General features: G+C 37.8%; 1 protein-coding gene across 1 annotated transcript; it reads left to right on the top strand.

Moving 5' to 3' along the window:
* Positions 1-1596: 1596 nt before the first annotated feature.
* EIF3M (eukaryotic translation initiation factor 3 subunit M) lies at positions 1597-17338 on the top strand. Its single transcript, XM_085300865.1, has 11 exons — positions 1597-1717; positions 3242-3374; positions 4165-4303; positions 4716-4839; positions 5386-5480; positions 10036-10119; positions 11532-11631; positions 12102-12183; positions 15917-16060; positions 16605-16665; positions 17085-17338. The coding sequence occupies exons 1-11, from the start codon at positions 1676-1678 to the stop codon at positions 17203-17205; spliced, it is 1125 nt and encodes a 374-aa protein (XP_085156991.1). The 5' UTR covers positions 1597-1675; the 3' UTR covers positions 17206-17338.
* The last annotated feature ends 246 nt before the right edge of the window (positions 17339-17584 follow it).

Below are 17584 nucleotides of genomic sequence, written 5' to 3'. Positions count from 1 at the left end.
ATTAAAGAGTTTCCAAAGTTTTTAAATACAAACCATTTAGAACACCAAATGGTGATAGTAAGGCCTCATTTTATTTGTGTTTCCACACTCATTGCTAAATTTTCATTTGTAAAACAGGCCTAGGTGAGTGTATCACTGACAGCAAAGCAACTGTTCTTTTGTTTAACAGTGGTAACATTGTGAAGACATTTGATGGTATGATAAATAAAGCAGTATACCTTTTTCCATACTGCAGATTATTTATTTAAATTCTTGAAGCATAAAACGCTATCTCCAGTTCCTGTGAACTATATCTTAAGTATTTTATATCAGGGACGTGACTTTACAAAACACTATCAGCAAGGCGATTCACACATTCTAATGTAAACAATACAAAACACAGTGCTGAAGCACCAACCTCAAAATTATCATTAAAGAGTAATCATCTCAGCTCGCTTTTCCTGACATTCCAAAATTTCATTACTGGTTGTTAGATTATATTTTTCCAAATAAATATTTATTTTGAATTACTCAACAATTTATAGAGTAATAAAAAGCTCTTTGATTACTTTGTAGCCGGTACCATTATGTAGCAATAAGCCATTCACAGACTCTCCTTTCAAAACCCTCCAGATCTTATTAAACAAGCCTTTAGAAAGATTTAATCCAATTAGCTGTGAATGTGTCTAAGTGTTTTTTAAATGTCTATATCTAGTGAATGCTTATAAGCAACAGGGAAATAGAAGTTTCTTTGGTGTTCTCCCTCTATTTTCTTCCTGGCCTTTATTTTAACCTTTGAAATACCAGGCAAGTCAAGCTATGTCCCTTTTGGTCAGGCACAGTAGCAGAACGGGAAATTTCTTTAACTGAAAAAGCATGCAACACATTGGCATCAGCATGCCACTATTTGTTACTTTAAACTGGAATGTAAGCTAAGGTGATTTTAAGAACAAACTAAGTATCTAATTAGGAAACTCTTGTCCACTCTCTTATTACCTTTCACTCCCAACATTCCTAGGGTAAGTCTACTATTTAAACTCTTTCAGCAAAAACAGAGACTAAGAAAGAACTTATGTGTCTAACAACAACAACAAAAAGGTAGTAAATAATGTAGCTTGAGAGAGAAAAAAAACTCTGATTCTCTCAGCATCGTAGTAACTTCAGCATTACGGACATCTATTGCACCCAGATACCAATGCATGTCGGAATACCTTGCTAGGGACGGCAAGCTACTCTTATCTGCGGCGGGGTGGGCCGCACGGGGCCCTTCCCCGGGCCCGCCTCGCCCGGGGGCGCAGCCCGCAGGCAGTAAAGGGCCCGCGCGGCCGCGGGAACCACACCACGGGCAGGATGACACCCGGCACAGGCGGGACTCCGGGGCCACACTGCTGTGGGCCGGGCACGCTGACCAGGGGCACTAACTCGCCCGCCAGCGGCTCCGCCGGCTCCCAGGCCGGGCACACGGAGCAGCCGCCCGCCGCCTCAGGGCCAACGGCCGCGCCAACGGCCGCGCCAGCGGCGCGAGGCGGGCGGAGGGCGACAGGGGCGGGCGCGAGCGCCAGCCAGCCCCTCCCCCACACAACACACACCGGGGAAGCGGAAGTGGCGTCACGCGGCACCGGAAGCCGCTCGGCCTTTCCGGTGCGGCGGCGTGCTCGGGGCGGCCGCGGGAGCCTCCGCCGCCGCCTCCGCCGCCATGAGCGTCCCGGCGTTTATCGACATCACGGAGGAGGATCAGGTCAGCGGCGCGCGGGGCGGAGGGCGCGCGGGCCGCGGTGCCTCCCGGCGCGGCGGGGCGACCGCCGGTTCTCGGGACGGGACGGGGCTGCCGGGGGAGGGCTGAGTCCTCCCCCGCGCCTGGCGGCCGTTGGCGCCTGGCGGCCGTTGGGGCCGTGCGCGGGGCCCCGGGCGGCGGGCGGCGGGCGGCCCCCTGCAAGGCGCTCTGAGCCGCCGCGGGCGGCGCCCGGGCCTCGGCGGGCCGCTCCTGCAGCCCTCGGCGGGCCCGAGCGCGGCGAGCGGGGCTTCGCCGACCGCCGTTGTGGTTGCGCCGCAGCCAACGAGGCTCCGCGCGAATGTTTGCAGTATTTGCTGGAGATCTTAGGGTGGGAGTTGAAGAAACTGACTGTAAACGTGTGCTCACAATTTCGTCTTTAAAAATTATCTTTATCTCACCAATATTTTTTCTTTGTCACTCCTCAACAGGACATTTTTAGGAAAAGGAAGCTGGCTCAGATAGTAGCTAGAGCATTATTTATTGCTTTTGCTTTTATTGGCTTCTTGATGTTTGAATTAGTCATGGAAATAGTTCATTTTGTCTTTGAGCTGTTGCTTTGTTCTGTCTTTGAATTTTAGCATTTGTTATTCCTTATGTCTCTTATATACTCAAATTAAGACCTACCAGAAATATATGTTAGAAATATTAGTCTTCAGTCTCATTTTTGCTTGCTCTAGTATCTGCTAAATATTCTTCAAGGGGTTAATCTGAAACATATTCAGGGTAGCAAAGGATCCTAGAGCATTTAGTTATGTCTTATGGTACTGTGTTGGCTTCACACTGGACTTGGTGTAAATTACATTTTGTATTGCTGTAGCATCTGGGTCAGAGTTCCTTATGTCAAAAATTGCATGGCCCTATAAAGGTTAACTCTGAAGAGCTGCAGTTCTGCTTTTGAAACCATGGATTGTGAAGTTAGTGCATAGGCCTGTCACTGTGGAAAACGTATCTTCTTACTGTAGATCTAAATCATAACGAGGTAAAGTAGGTCATCGGTATTGGAAGCTGCCTTGTGTAACTTGTGTGAAGACTAAAGGTTCTTCTTTCTCTAAAGTAGTTCTGTGCCCATTCTTTATCTTTTCTGTATAGTACACAACTAAATGGTTTTATTATTTCAACTTAAGTTGTTGAAGGGAATCGAAGTCTTGAAAATAAGAATTCTTAAGAAGAAAACATCTCTGTTGCAAAAACTTATTAGGGCTGCAGTCCTTTGTCCAGCAGTTGTGATGCATTCCTACAGTGAGAAACCCAAGTTAGGTGATTTATTCAGTCACTAGCCAAATAGCTGTAGCATGCGCTGCGCTTACTTAGGTGGTATTTAAGTCATGTATTAAAATGGGAGAGAGGGACAGTGTGGTAGGGGGGAAATGGAGCTAATATGGGTGAGGAGGCAGGGAAAGAGGAATAACTGCAGAAAGAAATCAGTAAGAAATTAATTTTTCTGGCTTTGCTGTTCACTGTTTGGTTTTAATTTTTATTTTTTTTAAGGCTGCAGAACTTCGAGCTTACTTGAAATCTAAAGGAGCTGAAATCTCTGAAGAGAACTCTGAAGGTGGACTTCATGTTGACTTGGCACAGATTATTGAAGCTTGTGACGTGTGCCTGAAGGAGGACGACAAAGGTTTGCGTCTTTAAGTCTTATCAGTTTTACTAAGCATATTGCCACTGTTGATGCTTTCAGATAACTAACTGTTGACAAAATTTAGAGGTATGTTGTATGGTTTGTATATATTAAAAAGGTGCATCTATTTGAAACTGGAAAAACACACATTTCCAGCAGTGCCATGTAAAATATGCCTGTACTCTGCCTCATCTTCTCCAAACATTTATTGACTTTTGAAGAAGTCAGAAATAAAGCTGGACTGTGGTCACTATGAGGGTATAGCAAGTTGTATATAAAACGAGTTTCTTTTCTGCAAAAAATTTTACAATAAAGCAAGACTCAACGGATGGCTCATGTCTGTGGTGCACCAAATCAGATAGCAATAAAAATTAAGACTGTACACACCTGTAATGAGATGTTTTAGAACCTAAACATTAATTGATTATATTGTGTGAAAACGTTAGAATTTTTGGTAGTTGGTAACTCCTTTTAGAGTTAGGGTTGTAGGTCAGAAGTTTTAGAAGTTTTACACATAAAATAAATAGGAACAACATGTTGTTTGAAAAAATGCAGAGTTTTTCTAAGAACGAACTTTTTTTTGTTTTACTTCGTACTGTAAGCAAATCAGCATAAAATAGTAGAAAAGCTTTTTGCTATGTTACATGATGTCCAGTGTCATATATAATATCTTGCCGATACAAAATATCTATAAAGTATTCATAGCAGAAGTGATGTTTCAGCATTAAATAGTTACTGATGATGATTGTTGCTTGTAATTTTAAACAGCTGCATATTTTGTTCTGTGCAGATGTTGAGAGCGTAATGAACAGTGTCGTTTCTTTGCTTCTTATCCTGGAGCCTGACAAACAAGAAGCACTGATTGAAAGCCTGTGCGAGAAATTAGTAAAATTTCGGGAAGGAGAGCGCCCGTCTCTTAGACTGCAGCTGTAAGTATTTTAGGGGGAAAATTAAGGCTAAGGTATCTTATAAAATAGTCCCTCTTTAAGGAGATACTTTGTGTCTTTCATAAATCAAAGTATAAGGTGCCTATCAAGGATTTGTGTCTGTTGCATAATGCATTTTTCCCCCCTTTTTCCTCTTTCTTTTTTCCTATCGTAAAATAGTAGTATCAATATACTTTCTTTACTCAGGTACTCTGGACTTAAAATGTTTGTTTTTCAGTTTCTCTGCTATTGTAAAACTGGAAGCTGTTACAATTCATCATGGGCTCAGGATGGTACTAATGAAAGTAGTTTGTGTGCACTAGCACACTTCTTAATGGGAACACTTACTTGTATGCACTCCAGCAAAGTTTTGCTAAACTTCTTTTAACTTAGTTGTTGATCGTTTGTGGTTTAGCCTGAGCAATCTCTTCCATGGCATGGATAAGAATACACCTGTGAGATACACAGTGTACTGCAGCCTTCTTAAAGTGGCTTCGTCGTGTGGTGCCATCCAGTACATTCCAACTGAACTTGATCAGGTAATTTGTGTGATGCTTCAAGTTATGGCCTTCATATTAACCATATTGCGTCTCACTGAATGTTAGTCAGCAGTGATATAGACTGTATCTCCTTGTTATAAATTGCCAGAGCCTAGTGAAATAAAAAAAACCCACAGAATACAAAACTACTTGTCTTATAAAAGTTTTTCTACAGAATCTAAATTAATCTGCAGTTTGTTTTTCTGTCTCTAATGTTGAGCAAAGTTAGATGCATCTGTTTGATTCATGTGACAGTTGTGAAAGGGAGAAGCTTTGATCAGGAATGGAGCATCAAGTTTTTGCTTCTGGAATCAGAGACTTGAAACCGTCTGTCCTTATTTAGGAAGTACATGGAGAGCAGAGTTCTGGCTTCTCATGGGAAAACTTCCAGGTTTTACATAAGGAGCTTAGTAGTCAGAAGACCTCGAGGAGCAATCCCTGTGAAAAATCTTTTGAATCCTTTTCTGCCTTAGAGAAAATGAGAAATATTTTCAGTTTTACTTTAGCTTTTTCCCAATACTTCTTTTTCACTTACATTCTGCATAGGTCCGAAAATGGATTTCTGATTGGAATCTCAGCACAGAGAAAAAGCATACCCTTCTGAGATTGCTGTATGATGTCCTAGTGGACTGCAAAAAGAGGTACACAAAGCCAAATAACATATTTTAAATAGATGTATTCTAAGCCCTTTGTAGGGAAATATTTATCATAGCCCTTTCTAACTTAATCTGTACTGTTAATTCAATCCAAATATACCTGAATTTCTTAAGTTTAACCACTGTCTCCAAGAGTATTAAATTTAACGGTGAATTTTTGAGGGCCCCTGGCTTGTAACTAATAAAACTATTCCTTCCTGTAAATATTAACCATCAAGTATTGTAGCTTTAAGCCAATTTTATTATTTAATTGCACTTTTGACATTTTAGTGCATGGTAGTGCTATCTCTTATTTAACGATGCTGGGAAGCTTATCAATCACAGTTAATAGAATCAGTCTTTTTATGTAAACATTACCTCTAAGACAAAGCTTTCCACTAATCATGGAAATTAATGTCTACAGAGTACCTGCTTAGCCATTTTAAAATATTATCCTGGATCGTAAGAGGAATCTTTGATCTAACAAACTTGGCAGACCAGTCTTCTGGCATGTAAAGTACTCTTGTATGTAATGTAAATTAATCCAAGTCTTAACTGAGAGCTGTGATCAATTTATCTTAAATATATGATGGTGATGCATTATATTCAGTGCTTTGTTCAGGGCTGTTGAGATGGGCTAGGTTTCGGCAGTGCTTTTAACTGGTTCCACAACAGTTTCGGTCTACCTAAATTGTTGCTGCTGTAGTTTGCTCTGTTGTATCAGAGCAAACTCAAGTTTGCTTGTAGTATCTGTTGCACCTCTCCCTTCGCTCTATTTTCTGAGTCAGTTTTCTAAGTGAGGCAGCATCAGCCACCGAGAGGGTATGGAGAGGACCTCTGCACTGCTGACTTGCACTGGTAGCAGAGCTGCACTCACGTTCTCTACATTTGCATAACCTTGCATTACTGCAGAAAGAAACAGTTTTGCCCTGTATCCCCCGTCCTGTCTCCTCTAGCTGGGGACAGTCCTCATGTTTGTGCTGGTACAAGCATTTGTGTAACTTTGTGGTGACCTTGGGGTAGATGACCTTGCCAAAAAAAAAGGGTGTGGGGGGGCAAGTGTGGATATGTCATAGTAGGAGGAGAGTTTCTTCTGGCAGGAGAGTTTGTTTCACTGGGCCAGAATAAACTATACCCTGGAAATGCTGTGTAAGCTAAGCAGGATCATTTCTAACTCATTGCAATTTAGGGATGATTAATCCTGGTGGAGTAATAAAGAGTAGTTACTCTGTGAGCTGTAACACTACTGGAAATTATTATTTCTGTTAACATTAAAATGGTTTTACCTTGATAGTACTCTATAACAGCTTTTCGTTGGTTAAAATCATATCAGGAATGTTAATCAGAGATCTTGTACAGTGCTTTGTTTTAGAAATATTGTGGTAATATGCCGTAACGCTCCTGCTCTCTAAACACTTCTCATCCTGGTGATTTCTTGAGAGCTTTTAGTTAGGTTAATTTCCACACTTAATCAGTGTTTCTTTAACTAGTCTTATCAAATCTACGGATTAAACTTCCAATTTTTGTTATTGGTGTGATACTGAATGCTTTGCTTTGCTACTGAGGTCACTTAGCAGTTGGCCTCCAGAGTTCCAAAAAAAAAAAATTTTTTTTGTATTTACTAGTAATAGTTTTTAGGTTAGACATTAAAAACTTTGACAAACTCTGTAAAGATTACTTGTGCACTCAGTGTCCTTACCATCTGTTGCAGTGAGCTTTGCAGTGAAGGGAACAATTTTTCAGAGCGCTAACACTCCTGTACAGGAAAGAGAACAAGGGAGGGCCTAAGCACTTTTGACCTGGTTCACTCTCCTGGATCAGTGGGTACTGTTTACAGTAGTCTGGGAAACTCAGCAGCGTTCTAGCTTTAGCACTCGGGAATTTTGCTAGATACAACAGTATGGGAAGATGTGTAGGAAATGAAAACTAAATCATAATAATCATAACTCAGTTAACACGTTGATTTATAATCAAGGAAAAAGAATACATTGTTTAAAGGAATTGTGTTCTTTTTGATGTTTTAACTTCATTCTGTGTGGCGGAAGAGATAATAGACTTTCCTCAACAGATAACTTGGCAGTGAACAGGTTGGTAGCTCATGAAAAGTAGATCATGTAGATGCTGGGTATTGCACTCCTTTTCCTACACTGATAAGTGAAAGCTTGTTTTATCAACTCTTCTCCAGTCAGTTTCTGGTTGAGGCTTCTTCTTCTTGATGATTAAAATAATCTTGTTCTCTTCGAAGAAAGAATGCTATCTTTCCCATGATCAGCTGAAGAAAATTGGTGGTTGCAGCTGGAAAACAGATGACCACTGGTGGCTTATTTCTGAGAACTGTATTTGGTAGCTGAAGTTTGCAGGAGGATAGTTGCTTTCTCTGTTGCTTGTGCTTTGTAATATAAACATTCTGCAGTAGAGTTCTGTGCCTTGGCCACTTTAATATTCAACATTTATTTCTAGCTGTATTGGTATGAAATTGCAAGGTAACACAACTTTTCTTTTCCGGTTATAGGTGAAATTCTACAGGTATGCATGGCTTATATGCTACCGGAGAGTTGTGTTCTGCTGTGAGGCCTTGGATATCATGCCAGGCTCCAGCCTGATCCAGCTTACAGCTGTGTCTCTGCCATTCACTTGGCAGGATTCAGTGGGATTAGTCCTGCCCAAATTTGCATTCAAACAAATCTGGCAAGTCTAGTTATTAATATCTGTGCAGAAAGCTTGGAACATCAGTCTCTTGCAAAGTAATTTCACTTAATTTTAATTGTATTTAATGTAATTTAATGTAGAGGGACTTGATTCCAACATCTTATTAAGTCTCTGAATACTCTGTATTTTTTTCTTCATATTCTCTACCATCACTCTTCCATTCTCATTGACTTTTTATCAAGTTACATGTTAGATTGGTAAATGCAGCCAAAAGTACTTAGGCAAGCCATCTCACTAGAAGCATTTTCACCTTTACAACTTAGGTGAGATGCACATTTAGCAGTGAGCTGTAGTAACATGTTGACATGTATTACTGCTTTAAGTGCCCTAATCTATAATTGTAGTCTGACACAGGTGAAAATGCCTGTCATATTTTCTGAGGCTCACAAGAATTGGGCACAGAAAGTTTGGAAGTAATTCTTTTTAGCACTTTGAAGTTTCCTAGAAATACAAGTGAAAGTTTACACTTTTTCTCCCTCCCTTCCAAAAAGAGGGGGAGAGGGACTGCAAATACTATTTAAAATGAGCAAAATGTATAGTCTGTAATTCTCCCTTCTGAGGGATGAGGCGAAGTGGGGGAGAAAAGTTCTGGAAATCTGTAATAGTTCTGAAATGTGTAAGAACAACTACTGAAAGTTCATTTTAAATACAAACACTTACTTTGTTATGTTGAATACCACGCCAACCGAGCCCATGTGAATGTTTAAGTCTTGTATTAAACTAATTCTCTGTCTTCAATAGAACATTTAGTACGCTCTGTGCATGAGTGTTGGAAACTTTCTGCAAAGCATGTTCATGCTGCCATCATTTCCATTTGGTCTTGTCTTCCTCCCCATGCACACCACCTTATCCAAAGCAAGCATGAAGATAGTATCAGCAAGGACTTTGGTAGACTTTAGGAAGAGAATACAAGACCAATCAAACTCAGAGGCTGGGAATGTTCTCCAGTCCTCAGTGAACTGTTCAGGGAACTTGAGTAGCTGAAGAAAAATCTAATGCCTATCACAGCCTTGTATTTTAATAGACAACAAGAATTCCATGAGAAATGGGAAATGAATTTTTGTATGTATGGATATATGCAGCATATTTAATGCACCTTTCTGCTGAAAATTTTGTAAAAATCATCAACAGCTGCTAGCCTTACTAGTTCTACTAGTAGAGAGAAGTACTTAAAAAAAAAAAAATCAGTTAACATGAGCTCTGAGCTAACTGAGAGCTGCTTTGCAGTATCATTGATGAGCTGTTGTTAAAAAGTCATCTGGGTAGACAAGGCCATAGATTTACTCAATTTGCTTTTCTAAGAACTATCTTGACAAACCAATGTTGAGGCTGCTTGCTTTACAGCCGCCTAAGCCAATCTAATTTTCCTGGCTGCATAACTTCACCAGAAAAATGAGCAGCTTGTCTTGTGAATACTTGAAGAGAGGGAATCTGTGAAGGAAGAAAAGGCAGCTTTTATATAGTCACTTTTCTGACCATAAATATTCTTTAAGATATGCCATTTTGCATTTGAAATAAACTTTGCAGCACTACTTATTCTGCAATGATTAAATCCAGATGCACGTAAGAGCGTTCTAGTGAACCATATAAAGCTGTTCCTAGTCCAGAAAGCTTTTTCCATAACCAGCAGGTAATTTATCAATTTAAGAGAATGAAATGAAGGGTGAAGATAAACATTTTGTAAAACCAGATTTGAAAGAATATATCCATCTAATTTGTTCTCTCCATTAGAATTGAAATGGATCATTTGCATCTTTTCAAGTATAATTTAATTTGTCCTATAACATCGTAAGGGACTTATTTGAACTATTTTTTTCAACAATCCTGAAGTAACTTTATTTTTCTTATATAGTGACACTGCAGCAAAAGTAATGGTGGAACTATTGGGAAGTTACACAGAGGACAATGCTTCCCAGGCTAGAGTTGATGCTCACAGGTAATGCTGACTTCTTGGATTTTTTTAAAAGTAGCTTTTACTAAATTGTTAAATTGCGTAGCTCACCTTACCATTAAGAATACTGAATGGCCTGGCAGGCAAGGGCCCTCTGCCATGGCCCTTTTTCTGTAGCATGGCCAGCTTGAGCAAGAGTTTTACATGTGCAATCCACAACATCTGGGGGGGGGGGGGGGGGAGAGGATTAGGCAGTCAGGTTTGCTGCACTGTGCAAGTGCACAGGCATATTTCCGCTTACTGCTGAGAGAGATCAGCCTTAGGCAAAATTGTTTACATCAACTATGCAATCAAAAATTGCATTAGTATCCTTTGTTTCAGATTTTAACTGATTTTTTTTTGTTTCTGATTCGCAGATTTTAAGTGTTCTTTTCAAATAGCACTTTCTAGTATAATTGCAGTAAGCAAGTAATAAGAAATATAAAATGCACAGAAATAAAATCTCTTGATGGATAAGCTAGTAAAACTGAATCTTAACAGGTATTTTCCCGACTGACAAAGATAAGTAAAAGCTGCATTTTCATATTCTGCCTACTATGATTCTTCTTGGGAATTAGATTTTAATAAACCATCTAGTTCTGCTGGGTGCACAAAAACAAGTTTCCAAGGAACTGGTTTATACTGGAGCATGCAGAAAAATGGGGATGACTCGCTTTTAAAAATAGTGTCTGTGCATAAATGAAAATTTCAGTGACTAAACTACAGAAATCTGGAGCTTTTTTACATCTGAAACAAAATATTTACATTGGGTTTATCACATTGCTGCATCTACACAGACGGTAGGTTCTCGCAAACTGTAGGTTCTTCCGGGGTGTATGTCAAATGGTAGAGGTCACGGTGTAGGCCACAAGCGCTAGTGTAGCACTCACAATCTTCTGGTGTGCCATTGGACAAATGCTTTCATCTGCAGTGCTAGAAACACTTGAGGACTATTTATAGTCTGGAGCTGTAACTGATAATTTGTAGGTCTTGCAGTTGTTTGGTAGTGGGATTTTTTCTGTTTTGTGTCATATATTCAAGTACAATTAATCTTCCTAAGCAACTTAATTCTATGAAACTTTAGGAGGACAGTAAAAGTACTTCCAGGAATGAAGGCTGGGATGGAAATAAACGCATAGAGAAAATAAATTGGAACCTCTGATCTGTAGTCCTGCTACCTGGCAAATTTCATCAGTGATATTCCACAAATTACTTGCAGCTTTCTTGGGTCTGCTCCCTCTCTACCCGCCCCCCCCATAAAACAAAGTTTAAAATTATTTGTACTGTAACGTGCCTTACATTTAAGATTAGTTAAAAACGTGTGGATATTTCCTAGAAAACAAACAACAAATTGAGTTGTATTTACTCATAAAAATGTGAGTTGCTGTAAAAGTAAGTATTTTTCTTTTTTTAATTAGATGTATTGTACGAGCGTTGAAGGATCCAAATACTTTTCTCTTTGATCATCTTCTTGCCTTAAAACCAGTCAAATTTTTGGAAGGAGAACTTATTCATGATGTAAGTAAATGATTTTGGCAGAACAGTTTGAGATCTGTAGAGGGCATTGTTTTTTCTTTGTTAGTGTCTTTTGAAATTCATTAAAATAGTGACCTATGTCAGTAATATTGAGCTATAATGCATTAATTTTTTAATGTTTTTAGAATTATAAAAACAAAGCATTATGTGTAAAATTCAAGGTGACTAGATAATAGAATGTTCCCCTGCAGAAAGTTCAGAGATTCTGAGTGAGAAGTCACGCCCTCCGATGCATTTAGGCCAAACTGCCCTTCAGATCGGAGGAAAGGAAGGAAGCTCAACACAGATTGCCTTGAGCTCTTGACAGAAGACAGAAATTTAACTGTTAATGTCTTGGTTTACTTTTTTTTATTCTATACTAAGAGTGGCATTATGTATTTGTCCAGTCTGCAGGAAGGAAAATATGGAAAATGTTTAAACTGTTCTTATATTTGAAATCTTTCCTCTTCTAGCTTTTGACAATTTTTGTAAGTGCTAAACTAGCATCTTATGTCAAGTTTTATCAGAACAATAAAGACTTCATTGACTCACTTGGTAAGTTTTTAAATGATTACATTTCTGACTATTTACATGGCTTAAGATAGGGAATCTCAGAAGTGCTTCAGTTTGAACCTGTATTTGAACCCAAAGATCTGAATAGGATTTTTTTTTTTGACGATAGATTAGAGTTTGTAGACTCCAAACTCTGTAAGTGGTAAATGAACCATCTAAGAATGGTTTGTCTCAAGATAAGGCATTTTAGGGGGTCTGAAGAGGGTTTGTGTTTTTCTCCCATTCTTCTTCTGGTTTATACCTTTTTCAGGGGAGCATGACACATTGGCCAGATTAGAGATCACAGCTTTCTTAATAGAGTAAGACAGCAGTTTGTATGAAGCTTATTTATTTATTTACTATGATCAATAACTTTAACAGCAAATACTTCTCCTGAACAGGTAGTCTCCTACCACATGATTTTCTAATTCATTTACTGTGCTTTAACTTTTTAGGTGAAAAGGCTGGAGTCGGGTACTACCAGAGAATTCACCCATATTTGACATATTTTTCGTAGGCGTAGTTATGTATAGTTGATGTACGCTTCTGATGTAAAGGGTAGCTTCTTATTGCAAACAATTCCTTAAGGTAAATGTGTATCTGAATGATTGAGGGATGGGTTCATGATGTCTATGGAACTTAGCCTGTCAGCTGTCTTAAGTAATAAATATGGAAATAACTTAAAATGGAAGAAAAAATCATTTATTTTAAATCATTTTTTTTCCAGTTTAGTTATAAGAGACTTTGAAAATCATGTTATTCGGAAACAAGAATGCTTGCCATGCTTGCCTATGCAATTTTAGGGAAGAGCTGCTGCAGCATGTGTCTTAAGTGTCCACTGTTTTTTCTTTCTTTGCATCCCAGCCTCAGCAGCTGTCTGCCGGTGTGCTGGGATTGGCTTCTGTTAAACGCAGCTGAATCTTGTCAGCTGCGCACAACAGGACCGGAGGGCACTGCCCATGCCTGCTGTCTACTCACACTGTGTTTCCAGCTCGGTGTTTTAATGAGCACTAACTTAGTCATAATGCAAAGAGAAGGAGATCCCTATATTGCTTATATGCTTAAAACTTACTAAATCGTTCTTCCCGTACGGAGGTAAAGCAGTAAGATGAAGCACGCGTTGTGTGTGCGTGCGTGAGTGCTGATGCGTTGGACCCAGCAAGGCACGTTCTGTCCCAGTTAATTTGTTTCATCACATGAAGCAATGTGATGGAATGTTAATGTCAGCACCCTCTTTATTTACACACTGTGGAAAAAAGGAGTAGTAATTAACACTTTGACACTCCCCCGTTCATGTGTAATTGACTGTTTCAAAGGAGCACTGGTTCATAAGCTATTGCATGCATTAAAATTACGTTTTTTATATTGCAGCTTTTTAGGACAGGGGTCAGTGACAATGCAGAAATTGCTCAATGATGCAGATTTTTTTATTACTGCATTAAAGCTTTGACATATTGGTAATGAATAAATGTTTCCATAAAAATCAGATTTTTTTTTATAACTTTGATTTTGAAATGACACTTTAACAGTAGCTGAAGCCATAGTTTTATTAAAACAAAACAGAGTTCAGTGCAGTGTTTTAACACATGCACCATTTTGTTTAATAGTATCATATAATTCTGAGAATAATTACCCTCAAAGCCAGCGTTTTGGGTATTAAAATGGTGGAAATTTCAATATGACTTTTTGTGGATAAAATTCAGAGGGTAAGTGTAGCTTTTATCTTACTTATTTTAATACTAGTTCTGTAGACAATATGTTTCTCTTCATTATGAGAGAGTGTTTTTCATTTTTTATTTGTTTTTATATGTTGAAATAGCTTATCTCTTAGTTGCCAATATAAAGTTTTGTTGAAAATGCAGTTATATTTGAGTAAATTTATGGAAGATGAGTTATGCAGATATGTAGCATTCATTATATATCATACTTGCAATGAAGTCAGGATTGTTCCTGCTTTGCCTTCCTTTTTCTGTGCTTTGCATAGTTAACATGTAGTATTGATGTTTCCAATATATCCAATATATGCATAAGCTTAGTAAAACTCTTAAATACCTGTGAAATAGTGTTTTAAAAGGCAGTCTTATTTCTAGTTATCTATTTTCTGACCTGCTTTCCGGTGTACTCAGAAAATTCTGAATGCCTTTGTGCAATAGCCAAAGTAGAGATATTGAAGCATTCAGAAAATATTCAATATACTATGCTATACTTTTTAAAATGAATATTTTTTTAACCATGTGCTAAAGGTTTTTTTTAGTAACTGTTTCTTGGCAAGTATCAGGCTTTAAATTAATGGATATTAATAATGGAATTTCAATGGCAGTCCAGCATCAGCTTTAATTCTAACCTCTTCTGGATCAGGATCAATTAAAAATTAGTCTGCAAAAGCTGTGTGGTGAAGGCTCCTACAGGTGGCATCAGTTTGTTACAATGTGTTGTTTTATTAATGCTGACAACTTAGGCCAGCAGTAGCATTATCTGTGTCAACTGAATCGCCCTAACATGTCCACATTTAATCTGGTATTATCAGCAGTCTTTTTCAGAAAGTTAATCAGCATCTCATTTGCATTTGTTAATTAGGGTTAATGTGTGCTAATTGATTTTTTTTTTTTTTTTTTTGATGCTTGTAGAGTTCCATTAAGCCCAGTTAGGTATAGTTGCTTGTGCTCCTCATTCATATGAGTTATGATGATCACATTTTTGTTGAATCAGTGCCAAACAGAAAGCCTGCATCATAATTATGGCTAATTAACAGAACATGATGTTCTGCACTAATGTGCTTTCCTATTAGTGTGTGGATGTTATAAATTCCAAACTTAAATATTTACAGAAGCAATGTGAATGTTCATAACATCATTTCAAAACAAAATGATTGGCATTCATTTTAATGAAGTTTCCTGTGAATCTTAGCTTGTTTTCCATAGGACTTAAGAAATGCTTTGTTCACCTACTTTTGTTTCTTGGGGAGTTTTTTTAAGGAAAATGGTATACGATTTAGATGTGCAAGCCCTTGGTTCAGTTCTTTGTGTTGCCAGTCATACCATCACATAAAAGATCTAAGAAGTTTTAATCTCTATTCTTGTATTCTGGAAGAACACTTTTTTGTATGCTTAGAGCATGTATGCCAGTGCACCATGTGATGCATAATGTTTTTGTCCTGTGGTGCAAACGTTTATTCAGTGTCACAAATGGATTTGCTTAGGGGAAGAAAATCTTATGTTGCTGAATGATTATTGAGACTTGTTTGTTTTAAAGCACAATATGAGTGGTGATGTAGTAGAAAGGCTCTGACATCACCAGACATTTGTTTTCCAATTTTTATTGCATTGCTATTCTTCCTGATGATGTAATAGGGTGGGGGGGGACTACTTGCCCCCTCAATGGGTATTATAGCTGTAAACGAATAGAAACACCTAAACTCTGTTACGATAATGCTTTTACTGGTTCAACAAAAACTCTGGTCTTGAGTTTTTGGGTTTAGGGCTTTATTTTTTTAAGATACTTTTTAACTTTCTTTGACAAATATGTCTTGAAAAATTCATGACTAAACTAAACATTTTAGCAAAACACAAGAAAGATGCAGGAAGAAGAATGGTTTCCTTCAAAGCTGATAAAGCCAGATGGACTCAATAGGAAATGAGTTTAAAATTATTAGGAAGTACATATAGGAAAAATATGGATACCTTTAGACTTATTACATTGTAATTCATATCCATAAACTATCAACACTTTCATACAGGCTTGTTGCATGAACAAAATATGGCAAAAATGAGGCTACTTACTTTCATGGGAATGGCTGTAGAAAATAAAGAAATATCATTTGACACAATGCAACAGGAACTTCAGATTGGAGCTGATGATGTAGAAGCATTTGTTATTGATGGTAAGAACTGTAGTAACATACTTGACACAATGCTAATGAACTATGCTTTTTAGTCTTCTAAGCTTCTGTTAAATATTAAGAAAAAAGTCTTTATTTGCATTGCTATATATGTTCTTAAGATATAGCTGTAAAACTTAGACATGCTCATCTCTTGACTTTTAAAGAGTGTTTTTAGTGACAGGAACTATATTTCAAACAATTCTTCACAGAACTAATAAGATGTTTGCTAGTTTAATTTGTCATCTGTTTTTGCTTGCTGTCTTTAAAACAGGATGTAATCATAAGGGAGAGGAGTTCATAAAAACTCTACAGGATATTGCTTTAATAGATTGGCACAAAACAATAGGATTCATGCATGACCTTTGTCTTGTTGCATCATTTTGCTTTTCTGCCTACTAGACTGTTAAAACCAACAGTGAAACAACACTAAGTGAACTAGTGTGTTTTATATTTGTACTGATCAAAGTTTAAAGAGGTTTTATACTATTTAATACCTTCCCCCTATCTTGAAAATATTGCTCAAAACAGTATTGCTTTTTTGCAGCTGTAAAGACAAAGATGGTATACTGCAAAATAGATCAGACACAGAGAAAAGTAGTTGTCAGGTAAGACTTAATTCTTCATAGCATTTTGCAGAACTTAGTATGTTCTAATTATTTCATGTACAGTTGTAGAATATTTTAACTAGAAGGAAGGTATTGTTCCTATCTATTGCCTGTAGTTAAATAGTTGCTATTTATCATAATTTTATTAAAGCTCAGACTGGATGTGATTAGCTTATTTAATGAAAGAGTCCTATTTTCCAGCACATTTCATTTAATGACCTAATAGTGACAAGAATACTAATGACTGCTCTTGCTTTAAATATTTGGGAAGGCTACAGAATTCTGTAACTGGTAAAATATAGCTCTTTATATGGAGAAAATTCCCCTATTATGTGCAATAGTAAAGTAATGCTCTAAAGGAATTACCAGGTGAGCATTACATTTAGTAATCCTCTTCCAATTTTGTTTTACTTCTCTAGTCACAGCACACATCGGACTTTTGGAAAGCAGCAATGGCAGCAATTATATGACACACTAAACACCTGGAAACAAAATTTGAATCAAGTGAAAAACAGTCTCCTCAGTCTCTCAGACACCTAAAAAAAAAAAAAAAAAAGTCTTTTCTACCTAGAAATGTCTCACTCTACATGAAATTTATTCAAACTTTGACAATTTGTGATTGTTTCCAAATGTACTCAATTGGTTTAAGAAAATTAAATACTCTAAATTGCAACTATCGTGGGAAAATCTCTTCTGATTTTTTTCTTATAACTGGCAATAACAGACAGTGACAATATCGGTTGTGTTTCTTTTGTTGTTGTTACTCAGTTTTACAGATTAAGGATCTTTCTTCGCAGAAGGTAGGGGGAGGGGGAGGGAGAGAGATCAGAAAATGATAGTGCAAGCAATTTTGAAGTGAAAGTTTCCATTAAACCTTAAGGGAGGAAATATGTGAACCAGTTAAAAGTGAAACTTTATG

Source organism: Rhea americana, unplaced genomic scaffold, assembly GCF_003343005.1.
Source record: "Rhea americana isolate MKP2758 unplaced genomic scaffold, rheAme1 scaffold_17, whole genome shotgun sequence".
In the NCBI taxonomy this organism is placed as follows: Eukaryota; Metazoa; Chordata; class Aves; order Rheiformes; family Rheidae; genus Rhea; species Rhea americana.
The sequence above is the reverse complement of the archived record's forward strand: the minus strand, read 5'-3'. Positions and strand labels throughout refer to the sequence as shown.